The following is an 18,810-nucleotide window of genomic DNA, read 5'->3' as shown; positions in this document are numbered from 1 at the left end:
CTCTTTCACATCCTCAGGGGGAACTTGCTTGATCCATCAGACCAGGTTAGATCCCCATTTACATGCTCTCCTATCACCCGCAACTACTCCTCCATGACACTTACCATGGCCACGATTAATTACCTGGGTAATGACTTAGTGAGCACCTGCCCCATGAAACTGTAAGGGACTATGTGTCTCTTCTTCACCGCTATAGTCCCAACACCTGGTATAATGTCTCTCACAAAACAGGCACTTAAATATTTTTGGAATAAATGGAGTGGGCATTCAGATCTCTCTTGAGAATCTGATCTAAGGGAGACAGAGACTGGGGTCAGGTGGCAGTAGGTACCTGCTAAACTAAAAGGCCCTACCAAGCTCAGACTGGGGTTGGGGCAGCCACGCTGAGCAGATGGAAATCTGCAGAATTTATGCCATCTTTCTCTTGCTAGCTTAACTCGAAGTTCCTTGTAACCAATGACGCCTGATTAAAACACATGCCCATGGGCCTCTGCAGGCAGTCCTGGACTCACTGGTAGCCTCAGAAGCACAGTCAACGCCCTGTCTAGCGCCGGGAATACCTACCTTGGCTTTACATGCAGTGACAGGGCAGGGTGAGCTGGGGTGGCAGGGAGCCATACATGGGTGGCCACAGTCAGCTCTGGGGGTGGTACAGGGCTGCTTGCAAGCCTCATCCACAGCACACTCTCCTTTGTGACAGAGTCTCTGACACGTGTGCATCCCACATGGAAGCATCGCACTGCAGGGTAATCCGCAAGAGATATCAACCAGATGACAGGGGATGTTGCTTCGTAACTAGGGAAGACAGAAGTAGCCAGATTTTCATCTCTGTGTGGGATCTGGGCTAATGTTTACTTTCCTCTTTAAACATTTCTGAACTTAAGAAATCTTTTTTTTTTTTTTTTTTTACAACAAATATGTATTCTGTTGTAATAAAAAGAGAGAAAGTTCCTTTCATCTGAAAAAAATCAGACTCCAAAGTCTAGAAAGTTAGTTTGAAAAAACAAAAAACCCAGATCTGATTTTCATTTAATTCTGCTTGTTATGATCCAAAAAAGGATTTGTGGTAGCAGCCAAGTGTGATTTGGGACACCAACTTTTCGACGTGGACAATATGCATGTGAAGCTAGAGAACTAGGGCACGCTTAAAAATGCTATGACCAACTGGGAGGACCAGACAATTGTTCTTCTCTTTTTTGAACTGCTAAGGCACTGAGTTGACAGAGAAAACGTATATACACAGAGGGGGCATGCTGGGCTGAGGATTCTGAGGCTGCTGGCACGGCTCTTCATAGAAATTCATCTCTCCTCACATCTCCCAACTCCTGGTCTCCAAAGCTTGTTGTTCAGGCAGCCCTGTCATCCACTTACAATGACTTAAAAAAATAAGAGGTAACAGGTCATGGAACCCCCCCTCCGCCGAGACATCTTTTTTTTTTTTTTCCTTGAGAAATCGCTTTAAACTCTAGGGAATTCCTTTCCAGGCTTCCTCAGGTGAATCCCCATTCCAGGGTAAAGATGACTGCATTGTGGGACCAAAGGTAACTTTCATTATTCACTCAAATTCTTTCACGAACCCTCAAAATGAGGGGTAAACTCCTGATCCAACAACACATAACTTCTACACTTGAAGAGGCTTCCAAAGCCTAGGGCATGCTTCTAATCGCTTCTGAATCCGTATTTTGGTAGAATGAATCAGTCAATCATGAAGTACTTACTGACTCTATTACCAGGGTGCTGGAGACAGTTTCTGCACATGTGTGCCCTCTGCTGCCCCCTCTGCACTCTTTGCCTACCTTCTCATTATCATTTAGGATGTGACTTCCCTCAGGATGCCTTCCCTGGTTAGGGGTCCTTTTCTATCCTTCACAGCACTCCGTGCGTCCCACATTACTAGACTTCTAATTGCCTGTTCACATTCTGCCTCCCATCCTAGAGTGAAAGCTCCCCAAGAGCAGGGGCCATGTTGGTCTTCTTCACTCTGACCACCACACCTTGGCCTGCTACCTAGCATATAGGAGGTACGCAATGAATATGTGTGGAATGAAGTCTAAATGAGCTATCAACACAAAGATAATACACAGATGTCTTAGAATGGCTAAGTCTCCCAGGAAGTGAGATTCATAAAGGGAGAACAAATACTAAGGACTATGACTTGAGAACCACCCACAGGAAATAAGTGGAGAAAAATATGCTTATCAAGATAAGAAAAGAACACTAAAAGTATACTGTCAAAGATGTCAAGAGAATTTCAAGAAACATTGGCCAATATGTTATGAAGTGAAAAGAGCAGGTTACACAACAGTATAAGAGTGAGGAAAAGCATGTGTGTATAACACATGCCTAATAGTCTCTATACCAGAACGTTAAGAGTATTTCTTTCTGGAAAGTAGAATTGTCTTTTCTCAATTGTCTACAATGCATACGCATTCTTAAAATACAAATAAAAATTTTAAGTGTTTCAAAGCATCTATAGTTGACAGGGCCATATATGGCTCCAAGGTCAAGAATGAGGGCAAAGTCCTTAGGGTACTGGCAAACAGAGGTGTGGATGAACCCAGTAGCCAGGATGGGAAGCTGCTGAGTATGTACAGAGCAGTGGCAGCTCATGGAGGGCCCACCTCTACCCCTGGGATGCTCCTACCTGTCTCTAGGCTAGCATCCCCTCCCCATGGTGGTTAACCTAGAAGTTGTCTCTGAACATAGTATGTCCTCTCATGGCCCCTAGCTGAATTTCATTTGGTTGTAACTAGATTAAAAACGATGGCAAAACAGACTTGAAATGCTATCCACTGTATAATTCCATTTATATGACATAGCTGCAAAGCTATGGGGACAGACAACACATCAGTGGTTACCAGGGGCTGGAAGTGGGGAGAGAGAATGATTGAAAGGGGCATGAAGGCATGTCTGCAGTAACTAGACCATTCTACATCTTGATGATGGTGGTTGTTACATGACCGTCTGGATGCCTTTGTCAAAATTTGTGTACCTGTACACGAAAAAGGGTAAATTTTATTGCACACCCATTTTAATTTAATTTTTTAAGATGGGAAAAAATTGGCAGCACTACCACTCTGCTTTTTGGAGTGAATTTACTTTGAGAAACAATGGAACTAACAACTCCTAATGTAATTCAATCATAAGTTTACAGCTGGAATGAACACTTGAGAGAGAAAATTTACCTCGTGTTTGCCCATGCACCATTTCTGAGTTAGGTAAGTACAAGGGGGACACTTCTCCTCACTATGACAAGAGTGATAAACTGCAGGAAGAATAAGATAAAATTAGGAATAATTTCTGAATAAAACCACATAAACTTTTATATATGTTATAAATGACATAGGCCAGGAGCTTTTTAATACAAGAACGGGTAGCACTTTTTAAAAATCGTCCTAAGAAAGTAAAAAGTAGCCGGCTTCATATTAAAAATACACTATTAAGAGGAAAAAAGCTGGTTTAAAATCAATAAACTCAGTAGGACACCACTTTTATCTTAGGAAAAAGAAGGCACACTCACACACAGACGCACACGTATATATCTGTACACGGAAAAAGGTCCTGAAAAGTATATGCTGCCATGTAAACACTGGTAATTCCTAGAAGGTAGGCTAACGGATGATTTAATTGAAATCTTTTGGATTTATCTCTATCTTCTTTCTTTCTTCATAATAAACATACATTGCTTTTGTAACAAAAAAAGCAAGTTACTTGCTAGGGCTTCTTCTGACCTTTTGGGTTTGTCAGGGACCCAGAGCACAAACCCAGAAGGGCACACAGAGGCACCTTCACAGCAGCTGCCTGAGCACAGGTAGCAAGGGCGACCCTGCAACATGACCTGAGAGCAGTGCACAGTCACGCAGCAACACCCTCCGTGACACAGAGTGAGCAGGCTGTGGTGACTGGAGGGAGGGAGACGGCACTCACCTGGGTGGTCACATTCATGGACTCTGGCACAGGTTTGGGTGCACTCGGGGGGCCTAGTACCGCAGGGGACTGGAGGGTAGATCACGGATGCACCGCAGTGGCAGGTTAATTCATCAAAGCCTGGTGAAAGAGCAGGCGAAGCAAAATAATCCTTCCTAAGTTTGGGACGTGCATGCACATATTTATATTTTTACATACATGTAAACACACACATACATATATTATTGCTTATATTCCTAGAGGAGAATTTTTTGTGGAGCTACTTAAAAAAAAACAACAGATTTTTATTTTATTAAATTTGAGCTGGTGACGAAGGAGCAGAGAAATATGAACTGTTCCATTTTTACTTGCAACAAACTCTAGGTCCATGAATAACCCAACACATTCTTACTTGTATTTCTAAACAAGTCTATGGACCATCTCATTTTGAGACTTCCACTAAAAACACAATTTTTTTTAACTCCTTTGGCTAGGAAAATGGGTAGAGATTATAACAGCCACAGGTAATTAACAATCATACAAAAATACACATTTGAATATAAACCTCAGAGAGTGACTGAAGTCTTCCAAACGAACTTTTATAGTTACAAACAACATCTATTGTGCAAAATAAGAAGCTGAAATGAAGCACAGAGCTAATATTTGAGTTCATTAGAAGCAGTTCACAAGCCAAATCAATATAGGGGTTCATGTGGGACGGCTCTAACAAGGAGCCACTTTGTCAAGAGCTCTCTAAACTCTTAGACCTCAAGGGAAGCCAGCTCTCCAACTCTGGGTCTAGGCAGAGGCCAGGCCTTTGACTAGTCATGGTTCCCAAGAAGGGCTCCAGAGTTGGGAAGCCCAGGGCCCTCCAGAAGTCTTCCACCCACTGCTGTTCTCCAGCTAGCACTCCCTGGCAAATTCTTCAGAGGCTATACAATTCCGCAAAAAGAATCCTGTAGATATGGTAAGGAGACTTAGGCTTCTAGGCCTGGATCCATTATTCTTCTGCTCTGTAACCATGGGCAGGTAATTTAACCTCTCAGCGCCATCTTTCTGTCAAATGGGGATACCAAACTTTGACAACAAGCTTATTGTGAGGATGAGCTAATATATGTGAAAAAGCTAGGTAAAGGGTAAGGGGCTATGTAAGTTGTTGTTATGATGGAACTCCATGTATGTGATTTACTGACTCAACTCCTTTCTGAAATGAGGCAGGCCTAGCATTCTAGAGAAGACACTTTGGGAAACCCTGATCTTGGCCGATTTTTTAATGCAGCAGTTCTCAAAATGTGCTCTGTTGACCCCTAGGGGGATCCTTTCAGTGAATCCACAAGGTCACAATTATCTTCAGAGTACTGTAATACTAAGATGCTATTTGTCTTTTTCACTATGTTTACATTTGCACTGACGGTGCAAAAGCAATGGATGGTAAAACTGCTGGGGCCTTAGCACAAATCAAGGCAGTAGCACCACGCTGTAATCACTATATTTTTCACTGCCAAGTACTTGTAGTAAATTAAAAATGCCAGTTTTATTTAAGAAAGTCCTTGAGGATACAATTAAAAAAAAAAAAAAAAAGAAATGGGATCTTTGAGCACATGACTTTTTAATATTCAGTGGGATAAAATAGAAAATATACATAAATCACTTCTGCTGCACAATAAAATACTCTGACTGTTTTAAAGAATTGCTATTTGTGTGCCTCTTCGAATTGTGAGCTGAATTAACTTCACCTTTTTCATAAAGCATTGTTTTTATTTGAAAGAATGACTGACAGACAACCTATGGTTATTCAAGACTTGGGTATTTGGCAGGCATTTTCTCAAAAATTAACAAAAGTTAGCCTGTCACGTCTAGAAAACTGATTCAGTTGCCAATGATAAAACTCAAGCTTTCACAGGAAGACAGAATTCTGGGAAATTTGTATCCACCATTGTTTATACTTAAAAGACTTTTCTGGTAAGGCCAGTGGTTATATTAATGGATGTGAGTTTTTGGTATTATTATAACATGAAACATGTCAACATTTGAAAGATCTATATAACAAAACGATTCTTTTCCAAATGACCAATGCATGCTGTTGTAAAATCATAACAAGATTGCTGTAAGATCCATTCAAAGTACAAGATACAACAATGAATTTTAATGTAACACAGAATAAAAACAAAACACTGACTCAACTTTTTTCTGAAATGAGGATGAGTTTTGGTATACTATCAAAGAAGAATATCCATGATTGTTTGAAATGGTTTAAAAAAAAGCCCTTTCTTTTCCAAATAGCTACCTGTGTGAGGTGGGATTTTTTTTTTCGTATACCAATACATCACAACAGATTGAATGCAGAAGCAGGTATGAGAATCCAACTGTCTTCTATTAAACTAAGCATCTATTCTTCTCACTAATTTTTAATTTGGAAAATATAGTTATTTTTCAAAAAATATGTTATTTATGTTCACATGTAATAGTTATATTATTATTTTAAAATTTTTTCTAAGTTTTAATGTGGTAAACTCACTTAAAAAGAGTTCTTTAGGGTCCTTATTAATTTCTAAGAATATGAATGAGTCTTAAGACCAAAAAGTTTGCTGTTTTAATGGAAGGATATAGAGAAAGAAGACTGCTGAGGACAAGATCTGGGTCAATAACATTCAAGAGGCAAACAGCAGAAAAGGAATCCATTAATGAATTGTCTCAAGATTGTTGCTTACATTCCAGGTTTCGTACACTTAGGTACAATATAGCACTAGGCATAACTTTAAGTCTTACTATATCTGAAATACTAAGGCTTAGTTCAGTAACGAAAGGAGCCCTGGTGGTGCAACAGTTAAGTGCTTGGCTGCTAAATGAAAGATTGGTGGTTCAAACTTACCCAGTGGCTCTGTGGGAGAAAAGCCTGGTGATCTGCTCCTGTAAAGATTACAGCCTAGAAAATCCTATGAGACAGTTCTACTCTGTCACGTGGGATCGCCATGAGTCAAAATCAACTCGATGGCACCTAATAATAGTTCAGTAATCCATACCAATCTAAGCAAACCAATCTCTCAAAATATATTATACCTCAAATTCTAAAAAACTCTCATAATAAACTAAAGTGAAGACACTCACTGGTTTGCCAGCATGTCTGGCAATTCCCACGATGACACGGTTCCTCACACCTGTGAAGGCCACAACGGAGTTTCCTCCCACAAATCAAAGGGCACTTGTGCTCTTTATCCTGGGAAGAGAGATTTATATTTATATATAAAATGGTCTCCATTTTATATAAACAATAAAATTCATAAATAAGCAGCTCTCCACATTTATGGATGAAATGATATCTGGGGTAAGGTTCAAAAGAATCAGGGTGGGGGAGTAGGTGGGGATATGGATGAAAAAAGACCAGCCATGAGCTGATCACTACTGAAGCTGGTACTGGGGCTATGGTGACTTATTATACTATTCTCTCTGCATTTGTATACGTTTGAAATTTTTGATGAGGCTAAAAAAAAAAAAAGAGAAACTTCATAAACCAAACTTCCTAGTTCATTAAATCACTGAGCAATACAAGAAATGAGGAACATTTCAAATCCTCCCCCCAAAAATGAATACGAAGTGAGTAAAGTCTTTTAGCCTTAAAAATAAACAAACAAACTCATTGCTGTCCAGTTGATTCCGACCCATAGTGACCCTATAGGACAGATGAAAACTGCACCATAGGGTTTCCAAGGAGCGCCTGGTGGATTTGTGCTGCCATCTTCTTGGTTAGCAGCCGTAGCTCTTAGCCACTAGCCACCAGGGTTTCCAAGTCGTGATATACAGCACAGTTTCACCATTCTTCAATGAATTTGTCAATATATAAACTTTCAAATAACAGGAACTATGTGTATGCGTATATATAAACATAGTGGCAACAGCAAGAAAGTGCTTCCTTTATTTGGTTCCATAGAAGTGAATCTTTCGGGTAACTGCAACTTGTTCCTTTCAAAAATGTTGGGACAGCACATAAACCCCTGTAGAGAACCTGTGGTTTTGGGCTCTGGGGCCTGAGGTCTTCTGTCTTTCCTCCATGTTGCCACTGGATGATACTGGCTAACTTCTCGATCAGGCTAAGGCCTAAAAAGGCCCAGTCTCTCTCTGCTGAGCAGGCGCGGGGACTATGATAGCTCTCTGACTGCTGCTCAGGAGCCTCTTCCAATGATTTCTGAGTCTGGGTTGCATTCCAGAAGCTCAGCCCTGAATGCATGGGATCTAATGATAGGCCCACTTACCACACAGCATATCTCGTTACATTTATGGCGTCCACACAACCGTTTCTTGTTACACCGCTTGTCACACATAAATGTGGCATCTGCTGTGGCCAATTAAAAAGAAAAAAAGAAACAAACAAACACACAGGCCAGGATATGTACATTCATTCAACAAATATTTGAGGGACCACTTGCTTTAGAAATACAAATGTAATAATGTAAATAAATTAGTGACGGTGAAAATGTATATTAAAATATCATTTTTTACCTGTCAGATAGTCAAAAAAAATAGAAAAGAAAGATTGATTAAAATATGGCATGTGTAGAGGTGTGGAGAAAAAGGTACACTCATAGTGGACAGAAGTATAAACTTTTAGAGTACATAAGTGTCAAAATTTTAAGAGATAATTCTATTTTAAGGAATCGTTCCTACAGATATATACTTTCAAAAATGGGCTAAGACCATATATTTTATTTGAAATATCCAGAATAGGCAAATCAATAGAAAGAAAACAGCTTAGTGGTTGCCATGGGCTGCAAGGAGGGAGGAATGGGGAGTGACTGCTTAATGGATATGGGGTTTCCTTTTGGGGTGATAAAAAGCACAAACAACAAAAGAAAAAACAGATAAATCAGACTTCATCAAAATTAAAAGCTTTTATGCATCAAAGAATGACATCAAAAAGCGAAAAGACAGCCCACAAAATGGGAAAGAATATTTGCAAACCATACATCTGATACGGGCTAGTGTTAAGAGCATATTAAAAAAACTCTTACAGCTCAGACAATCCAATTAAGAAATGGGAAAAGGACTTGAATAGACATTTCTCCAAGGAAGATATACATACGGCCAATAAGTGCATGAAAAGATGCTCAACATCATTAGTCACGAGGGAAATGGAAATCAAAACTACAATGAGATACCACTTCGCACCCACTAGGATGGCTATGATTTTTTAAAAATTTATTTATTGTGCTTTAGGTGAAAGTTTACAAATCAAGTCAGTCTGTCATAGAAAAAGTTATACACACCTCGCTGTGTACTCCTAGCTGCTCTCCTCTTAATGAGACAGCACATTCCTCCTCTCCACCCTGTATTCCCCGTATCTGTTCAACCAGCTCCCCTCCTTCTCTTCTCGCCACCAAACAGGAGTCGCCCACATAGTCTCATGTGTCTACTTGAGCCACGAAGTTCACTCCTCACTGGCATCATTGTCTATTATAGTCCAGGCCAATCCCTGTTTGTAGAGTTGGTTTTGGGAATGGTTCCAATCTTGGGCTATCAAAGGGTCCAGGGACCATGGTCGTCAATTTCCCTCCGGTCTCAGACCATTAACCCTGGTCTTTTTACAAGAATTTGAGATTTGCATCCCACTGTTCTCCTGCTCCATCGGGGATTCTCTATTGTGTTCCCTGTCAGGGCAGTGATTGGTGGCAGCCAGAAGATCAGGTACCATCTAGATCTTCTGGTCTCAGGCTGATGGAGTCTCTGGTTTATGTGGCCCTTGCTGTTTCTTGGGCTCATATTTACCTTGTGTCTTTGGTGTCCTTCATTCTCCTTCGCTCCAGGTGGGCTGAGACCAATTTACGCATTTTAGATGGCCGCTCGCTAGCATTTAAGACCCCAGATGCCTCTCACCAAAGTGGGATGCAGAACGTTTTCTTAATACATTTTGTTACGCCAACTGACCTAGATGTCCCCTGAAACCATGGTCCCCAGACCTTCATCCCTGCTATGCTGACCTTCGAAGCATTTGGTTGTATTCAGGAAACTTCTCTGCTTTTCGTTTAGCCCAGTTGTACTGACTATCCCTGTGTTATGTGTTGCCCTTCCCTTCACCTAAAAAAATTTTTGCTACTACCTAGTTAGTGAATATCCCTCACCCTCCCTCCCCACCCTTATAACTATCAAAGAATATTTTCTTTTGTGTTTAAACTTTATCTAGAGTTCTTAGAACAGTGGTCTCATATAATATTTGTCCTTTCACAGTTGACTAATTTCGCTCAGCATAATGCCTTCCAGATTCCTCCACGTTATGAAATGTTTCACAGATTCATCGTTGTTCTTAATCGTTGCACAGTATTCCATTGTGTGAATATATCATAATTTATTTATCCATTCATCCTTTGATGGGCACCTTGGTTGCTTCCATCTTTTTGCTATTGTAAACAGTGCTGCAATGAACATGGGTGTGCATATATCTGTTCATGTGAAGGCCCTTATTTCTCTAGGATATATTCCAAGGAGTGGAATTGCTGGGTCGTATGGTAGTTCTATTTCTAGCTTTTTAAGGAAGCACCAAATAGATTTCCAAAGTGGTTGTACGATTTTACATTCCCACCAGCAGTGTGTAAGTGTTCCAGTCTCTCCGTGACCTCTCCAACATTTATTATTTTGGATTAATGCCAGTCTTGTTGGAGTGAGATGAAATCTCATTGTGGTTTTGATTTTAATTTCTCTAATAGCTAATGATCGTGACCATTTCCTCATGTATCTGTTAGCAGCGTGAATGTCTTCTTTGGTAAAGTGCCTGCTCATATCCTTTGGCCATTTTTTAATTGGGTTATTTGCCTTTTTGTTGTTGAGTTTTTGCAGTATCATGTAGATTTTAGAGATCAGATGCTGATCGGAAATGTCATAGCTAAAAACTTTTTCCCAATCTGTAGGTAATCTTTTTATTCTTTTGGTGAAGTCTTTGGATGAGCATAGGTGTTTGACTTTTAGGAGCTCCGAGTTATCTAATTTCTCTTCTGGTGTTTTTACGCTGTTAATAATGTTTTGTATACTGTTTATGTAGGATTGCTATGATTTAAAAAAAATGGAAAATAACAAGTGTTGGTGAAGATGTGGAGAAACCGGAACCCTTGTACATTGCTAGTAGCCATGTAAAATAATGTAGCTGCGTTAGAAATATCTGGCAGTTCCTCAAAAAAGTAAACACAGAAGTAGCCATGTAAAATAATGTAGCTGCTTTAGAAATATCTGGCAGTTCCTCAAAAAAGTAAACACAGAATTACCATATGACCTAGCAATTCCACTCCTAGGTATATATACCCCAAAAAACTGAAAATTAGTGTTAAAACAAAAACTTGTGCACAAATGTTCACAGCAGTGCTATTTACAACAGCCAAAAGATAGAAACAACCCAAATGTCCATCAACTGATGAATGGAAAAACAAAATGTGGTTTACACATACAATGAAATGTTATTCAGCCATAAAAAGAAATGAAGTACTTATACACGTTACAGCATGGATGAACCTTGAAAACATTATGCTAAATGAAATACGTCAGACACAAAAGACCACATACTGTATGATTCCACTTATATGAAATACCCAGAATAGGTAAATCAGTGGAGACAAAAAGTAGATTAGTGGTTGCCAGGGGCTACAGGGAGGGAGGAATGGGGAGTGACAGCTTAATGGATATGGGGTTTCCTTTTGGGGTGATGAAAACGTTTTGGAATTAGAGGTGATGACTGCACTACATTGTGAAGGTTGTGAAGGTACTAAATGTCACTGAATTATACACTTTAGGTTAATTTTATTATATGTGAATTTTACAACAATTTTTATAAAAAGGAAAAAGTGGGCTAGATATTGAAATATTTATGAATGAAATAATGTCTGGGATTTGCTTTCAAGTACTTCAGCAAGTGCTTGAAAAAAAGTAGGGAAGGGATGGATGAAACAATATAGATGAAATGTTCATAATTATTGATGAGTGACAGGTACATGGGGATTCATTATACTAGTCTCTCTACTTTCACCTATGATTGAAATTTGCCATCATAAAAATTTTTTACAAAGTAAGAGAGGATGGTTATGTATTATTTGTAATGGGAAAAATTGGAAAACAACCTAATGATCACCCTCAGGGCAACGGTGATCTATGTCATGGCTCATCCACACAATGGAATACTCTGTGAGAGGGAGAGCTATAGACTAACTTGCCAAAATGTCTTTGCTATGCTACTACTATTATTTTTAATTGTTGTACACTTGATCTATTATTGAGGGAAAAGACCAAGTTGCAGACAGTATGCTTAGTTAGTATAAAACTAACTTTAGGGGAAAAACTATCCTAGCACATATATGTGTCCAAATGAATAAAGAAAAAGATCTGGAACCAGACCCAATAAACTATTGATAGAAGTTTCTTCAGAGGAGTGGAACTAGGAGGGAAAAAAAATGGGGTGCGGGTATATTTTAATTTTTCACTTTACATTGCTTTATATATTTTTTACTTCAAAAGTATATTACTTTTGTAATCTTTTCAAATTATTTTTTAATCACCAAAATTTTGAATGTGGTTTTGAGGCAGATACTGCTGGTTACCTCCCAAACAGCCACTCCCTTGCTTCTTCAGGCTAACAGACCTTAATTTTGTTCAGAAATTGGACATCCATGTGTTCCTCAGTCCTGGGGGATAAATGTTGACTAGTTTAGCCCTCCATGGTCATTCCATTCCCCTTATTAATGACTGGTTTAGGCAGGAGCATGTGACACAAAGTGTACTGAGGCCTTTCACGACTGTTTTCCCTGCTTGTAAAAGGAGACAGAAGACAAAGACTCTCTCTTTCTTCCCTTTAGATACTGTCAGGTAAGGACAACGACACACAACGTTGCTGTGGAGTCGCTGTGGCCGCCTGAGAGCCAGGAAGGGAAAGCCAAGATCACAGAGAAGCTGAACTGCAGTCCTGGAACCACTGAGCTTGAAATTAACCAACCCTGATCTTGTTCTGCCTCCAGGCTTCCTCTTATTGCTGAAGTCACTTTTTCCTTGTTTTCTGTTACCTGTAGCAGGAAGCATCCTAACTGATACAACTTTCTTCCTGACTAGAGTAAGAGCTCTTATTTTGTACACACTCATTCTCTGTCCCTTTTGCAAAGAGGTTTTAAGGTGACATAAACAAAAGACCAGATGACAGTTAGGAAAACAGGAACAGAGCAGGAATAGAGAGGGGAATCAGGATCAAGGACAAAGGAAGAAACAATATTCTAGGCCTCAAGGCTAAGAACTCTACTGGCTGAGACCCTGGTCCAGGTATCCAGCAGTCCTAAGGGGACCAAGCATCAGAGCCAGTGTATAAAAAGTCTGCTTCATTAGATATTATTTACCTTTACTTTTCCCAACATTTCATTATGGAAAATTTCAAGCATATAAGACAGTTGGAACAATTTTACAGTAATACCCATCACCTAGATTCTACCATTAACATTAACTATACTTACTTCCTCACATTATCTATCATTCTCCTACCCATCCACCAATTTATCTTCTTTATTTTATGCATTTCACACTAAGGTGCAGATGTCACTATACTTCCCCTAAATATTTCAGCATGCGTATCATCAACTACAATTTGGTTTATGGTTCTTTTATTTTTCTTTTGAGGTAAAACTTACATATAATGAATACATAAATCTTAAGTAGACCTTTGCTGAATTTTGACAAATGCATAACCCAAACCCCTATCAAGATACGGAACATTACTGTCACCCCAGAAAGCTCCCTCCTGCCCCTTCCCAGTCATACATACCTTCACTTTTGAGACTGGTACACGGAAGCTCCTGTGGAAAAAAGGAAAAGAAACAGCAACTACTTCAGGAGTAAATGAAATAACACAACTATAGAATAATGGTAAATGTAACATGCATACCCCTAGTATCCTTTTACTTCTCTGGCAGTCACTTACTCACGTAACTGGAGCTAGGTTAGCCCAGTCCTTGTATTAATGTGCTTTACTCACAACAGGGTCCCAGGCTTACTGGCTTTTTGTGTAAATGTAATTCTAACAATCTTTGTGGTCTGGTCTCCAAATTCACAACAGGTTAGGAATTGTAAAATCTGAATGGAAGAGGGACTGTTAGAGGTACACAACTGTCTGACAAGAAAAAGCCCTTAAGAGCAGATGTAAGAATTGAAAATATGTAACAATTTGGTACCATTCCCTGCAGGGGCAAACAGCTTTACACACTCAAGAGCCTCTGACTACACTGTTGAACTGCAGCAAAAGTGGAAGACAGCATTCACAATTTAATTATGTATGAATGGCCCCAAAGTTCTGTCATGTGTAATTTTGCTCAGGCATGATCCAAATAATATGTGTTGCAAGGCTGGTGTGTGGAGAGTGAGTTGGTCACTTAGGAGACAGTGAGCCTGGCTGGCTCTCCAGCATCCACATCTGAATTTGGCTTTGACGATGCCTACAAATTGCTACGGACACAGAAACTTGTAAAACAATAAAGACATTTCTTCTTAGTAAAAATGGCCATGAGGGGGAAAAATCCAGATACTAGAGTTGACAACAGAAGTGAAGAGGTTTAAGAAAGTAAAACTTCTTGGCCAGAAAATATCCATTTTAGATAAATTAACGAGTTGGATGAGATCAATGATATGAAAGATTTCCCCATACATTCTCCACAGCTATAAAGCAAAAGTGACTCATGAAAGTGCCTGAGTGAGTGGGCCAGGCAATGCAAACACTGACATGTATGGAAGAGCGGATATGCTGGAGTGGGGAGAGACAGAGCTCTCATAAATCTCACCATAAACATGAATTACCAATAAAAACAATATTCTTCGTTGAGGAGGTAGTAAGATACAGCATACATTTCTCAAAGACTCCCACCAAAGTGATTAAAAGAAAACCTTTGAAGTTCAAGAAATAAGTTTTATCTAGAAAACTCACTTTTGTAGACAAGCCCATTCCATAACAAAAGATATTTCATGAAAAATCCATATTCATGAAAAATCTGGCTAAACAACAAAGTGATGATTATTAGCTTTTTGAAGAGATTTTTTACTTTGTCAAAAGATCAGAAACTGCTAAAATGATAAGACATTCCTTCTCAGTAAAAATTGATATTTATAGTAAGCTCCTTTAGTAATTTTAGAATAAGACTTCCATTTGCAAAAATTCAATTTGCACATAGCATTTCCAGAATACACTCCACTACCCTGGGGTCTACCAGTAGAGGATGAGGACTAAGAGCAAGTGAGCAGCAAGGAAGCACAGAGATAAAGAAAAGGATTCTTCAGTAGAAAGAAGCAAACTGACAGCATCCATTTGCATCATATAGGTCCCACCCGTACTTGGTGACAAAGGGCTATCAGGAGCACCTCTGGGCATTAATAAACTTGTGATTACTAAGTCACACTCTTCAGTCTGGTATTTACAAAGCACAAAGTGGTCCTGTGCCTGACATTTAGACATCTCTACTAGTCTGTGTATACTGTGGTTTCTTTTAGAAAAACCCACACATTCTCATACAACTTTTGTCACATGTAAATTGCATTAATTTTACTTTTTTTTCTTCTACTCTGAAGCTTACCTATTAAGCTAGCTGCCAACTTATGGACTATATCCTCAGAATAATATGCAAGTCAGCTGCTGCCCAGACCTTGGCCTGCATTTTCCCAGACTTAACCACTATATGGGATGAAGCAGGCAGGGAAAGGACACTTCAAGTCCTGACCCAGGCCCAGGAGCACATCTCCCCATGTCCCACCTGCAGGGACTTCCTTAGCTCCCAACCCTGCCTATGTTTAGAGGGGTCTCTTCTTGTCATTTGTTTATCTCAATTTCACTTTTTTCCAACATAAAAGAAAAGCCTCCAAAGTACAGATAGAGAGAGGCTGAAGGAAACTTTAGTATATGCTAATCCTTCTTAGTCCTTGTATTTACAATTCCTTCCCACGCCCCTCCCCCTCCCCACTGAGGTTTTCATCAGATTTTAACAAAGAAAACCAACTGCTCAAAATTCCATCTCCACCCTGGCCTGTGCTCTGCTGGGACAGGTGCCAACATTGTCTGAAATGACCAGAAGGAGGTCAGACAGCAGGACAGATCAACAACCAGCATGTTCCATAAGCTGTATCACCCAAAGACCTCCACAGGAAGGCTTCCTGCCTCTTCTAGCTGAACACACAGGAAAGGGCAGTACCTGCCTTATCCCCACTGTTGGCCTCTGAGGCTTGAATGCTGCACCCCCAAAACCTGTCCTACAACTGGCCCATAATAGGTATCCGTATACACTACCTAATGCTGTCGAGTTGATTCCAACTCATGGCGACCCCATAGGTCAGAGCAGAGCAGCCCCATAGGGTTTCCAAGGACCATCTGGTGGATTTGAACTGCTGACTTTTTGGTTAACAGCTGAACTCTTAACCGCTATGCCATCAGGGTTTCCCAGTATACACTAGGGGGATTGAACCTATCACTCATAGTGTTACAATAATAACATCGAGGTTATCTTTTTCAAAGAAAATACACTGAGAAACTATCTTAACCATCCTACAAAGTAAGCGATTCCTCCTCTCCCATAATCACCGATTTAAAAGGCATAGGTGGTGACAACTCTGGCATTGTTTAGGATTTACCTTTGTTCTGAAACAGCATCTGCAGGAAATAACTGATGTGCGAGAGCAAGGTCCACAGTCTCCTTCATGGCAGAGCTTCTCACAGGTATGAATGAAATCTTCAATAAAAATGAAAAGAGCTGGGAATGAAAATTGCCAACTACTCATTTTCAGACTCCCAAGTTCACTAAGCCACACTCGTCTTTCACCTCTACTCCATGCAACTCCAGAATCAGATGAGAGAAGAAGGACGTAGTCAACGGCTCTTCCCCTATCTTCCCTTCATCCAGTAGGCTGGGCCTTTTCCCACAAGCGCAGGGCCCAGCATAAGGCACTGGAATGTGCTCTGGAGTGCATGGTGCTTTGCCTAAAGAAAGGAACTTATCTTCTAACCCTTTTTTTCACCATATTATTTAGTCCACAAGACTCCGGGTTAGAATTGCATCTCCTAAAAACTGTAGCTATAGATGAATTTGCTGAAGTATTCTTGACTCTGAAAACCATCTGGGGATTAGCAATAATGAGAAGCCATGATCCATAATCTCAGTCCACAGAGCACCTCATGCTACCATTCCAGAAGTAAAATTCCATCTGTATTCTCCTGTACTGAAGGCTGTATCTCTGTGATGGAAATTTCCTACTGGTTGAGATACCAGAAGAACCTAAACAAATCTACAGATAAACCAGGGCTGAACAAAACTGACTCATTGTTAGCATTAGTCATGGGCTTGTCTTTGAGTTTCTCGTTCCAATTCAGCTTAGTTCCTTAAAGTTTTCCACGTTTAAAAATCTGCTGAGGTTTTATACCTTTATGGTTACCCTCTAATCCCTTGAGCTGGCCTCGTCCCACCCCAAGGCCTGTTCATACTAACAATTCCTGCCTTCCTCTTGCTCAAGTCTCCTTGTATTATTCATTTCATATTTCCTCTTTCTCTCATTGTCAACAAGATACTTTAGCATTAGGTAGGATTTCTAGTCATTATATACTAAATTCTTATAAAGCTGACTAAGTGCTTCTTGAAAGGGGAAGAACTTTACTATCCTCCTTGATTTAGAAGAATTTGCCCTCTGTTTCACAGGGTTTATATGCAGATACTTTTCCACAGCAGCCACAGAGAACTAATGGTTTTCCTAACCCAACTACAACATATATTAAAATATGAGAAAAGAGGATTTTTCCTTTATACATAATTTAAAGTCAAACTGAGAAAAAGGATTTAGTAGCCTCCTTCTACTAGCTCCTGTTGGTACCTGGGAGAAATGTGGAATCTCTCTTTTCGATAAAAATGGAAACCAAAACTAAAAATTCTAGCTTTACCTAAGAGGTGTGTATGGTTATGGGAACACCTCTCTTATTCTGACTCAATTGTCCAATAATCTCATCGTCCGGAACACACAGCGTTTGAGCACTCTTTCAGAAGAGATGGTATTAAGTCATTACACAACTGCACACATACATTCCCCAAGGACTGCCTCAGCAAGTCCTAGGTAGAAACTCAGACTATCACTTTGTGTAGAGCTGACTGCAACAGACTTTCTCTGGTTTCCATATCCAAGTAACCAGAAAGCTACAAATCAGAAGAAGTAAGGGGGAGTCATTAAAGGTGGGCACACAAGTATGCTAAAAGCATTGATAGTAAACAACAACAAGATTTAATAAGCAAATGAAATAATTCAAATTGCACAGCAGTATGGGGCAAACAGCCTGAGCTACCTCAGCAGGCCCCAAGGGCATTCTGTATTCAGTATAACGTAGTAACTGAGGTTCATGAAAATGATTGAGTTTACAATGGGAAAGAAATTATCCTCAGTAATTACTGTTTAAGGAAATAAGAAAATGTAAATTTTAGAAAAATATCCACATAAGACGATGCATAAGAAGTGTTATTCTCAGATAGATGGAAAACTTAGCTATAATGATATTCCTTGAGTGGTTCAAACGGTTGAAGTTTTACTGCACCTAGCATTTTAATCCTTAAACGTCTCACTCACAGTTATTTTAGCATGTTCCTATTATATGAAAATGCTTTTAAATACTTGCTGAACCCTGGATTAATAAGAGGATACATGGAATTTGTACTGTGTGGAGACATCAGAGCTCCCCGTGGAACAGCGTCTCACCACAGCTGCCTAGGGTTGGCAATCAAACACCCAAGTAAGAGAGATCACCTGAGCAAATGTGCATTTTCACAAGTACATTCTGAAGAGGAAAGAAAAAAAACACCTAAACAAATCTGACCATAATATTTAGATAAGCCTGATATTGTACTGCTATTTTAACACTTTTAAGTAATCATTACTGCCAAA

At 39.7% G+C, this 18,810-nt stretch overlaps 1 protein-coding gene across 5 annotated transcripts in view; it reads right to left on the bottom strand.

Moving 5' to 3' along the window:
- The window catches only part of NFX1 (nuclear transcription factor, X-box binding 1), a 60,840-nt gene that overhangs the window by 13,098 nt on the left and 28,932 nt on the right, over positions 1-18,810 (bottom strand). For 4 of the 5 annotated variants that reach the window (XR_007518789.1, XM_049897052.1, XM_049897054.1 and 1 more), the window contains exons 10-16: positions 16,525-16,622; positions 13,682-13,712; positions 8,157-8,239; positions 7,015-7,123; positions 3,928-4,047; positions 3,186-3,265; positions 565-795 (exon numbers count right to left, since the gene is read on the bottom strand). Coding sequence is in view for 4 of the 5 variants with exons in the window: in XM_049897052.1 (XP_049753009.1) it covers positions 565-795; positions 3,186-3,265; positions 3,928-4,047; positions 7,015-7,123; positions 8,157-8,239; positions 13,682-13,712; positions 16,525-16,622 (752 nt within the window). In the remaining variant the exon portion in view is untranslated. The remainder of the gene's footprint in view (positions 1-564; positions 796-3,185; positions 3,266-3,927; positions 4,048-7,014; positions 7,124-8,156; positions 8,240-13,681; positions 13,713-16,524; positions 16,623-18,810) is intronic. The other variant, XM_049897053.1, reaches the window with a different exon arrangement.

Source organism: Elephas maximus, chromosome 9 (genome assembly GCF_024166365.1).
Source record: "Elephas maximus indicus isolate mEleMax1 chromosome 9, mEleMax1 primary haplotype, whole genome shotgun sequence".
Lineage (NCBI taxonomy): Eukaryota > Metazoa > Chordata > Mammalia > Proboscidea > Elephantidae > Elephas > Elephas maximus.
Note: the sequence above shows the minus strand (reverse complement) of the source record. Positions and strands in the feature narration are given on the sequence as shown.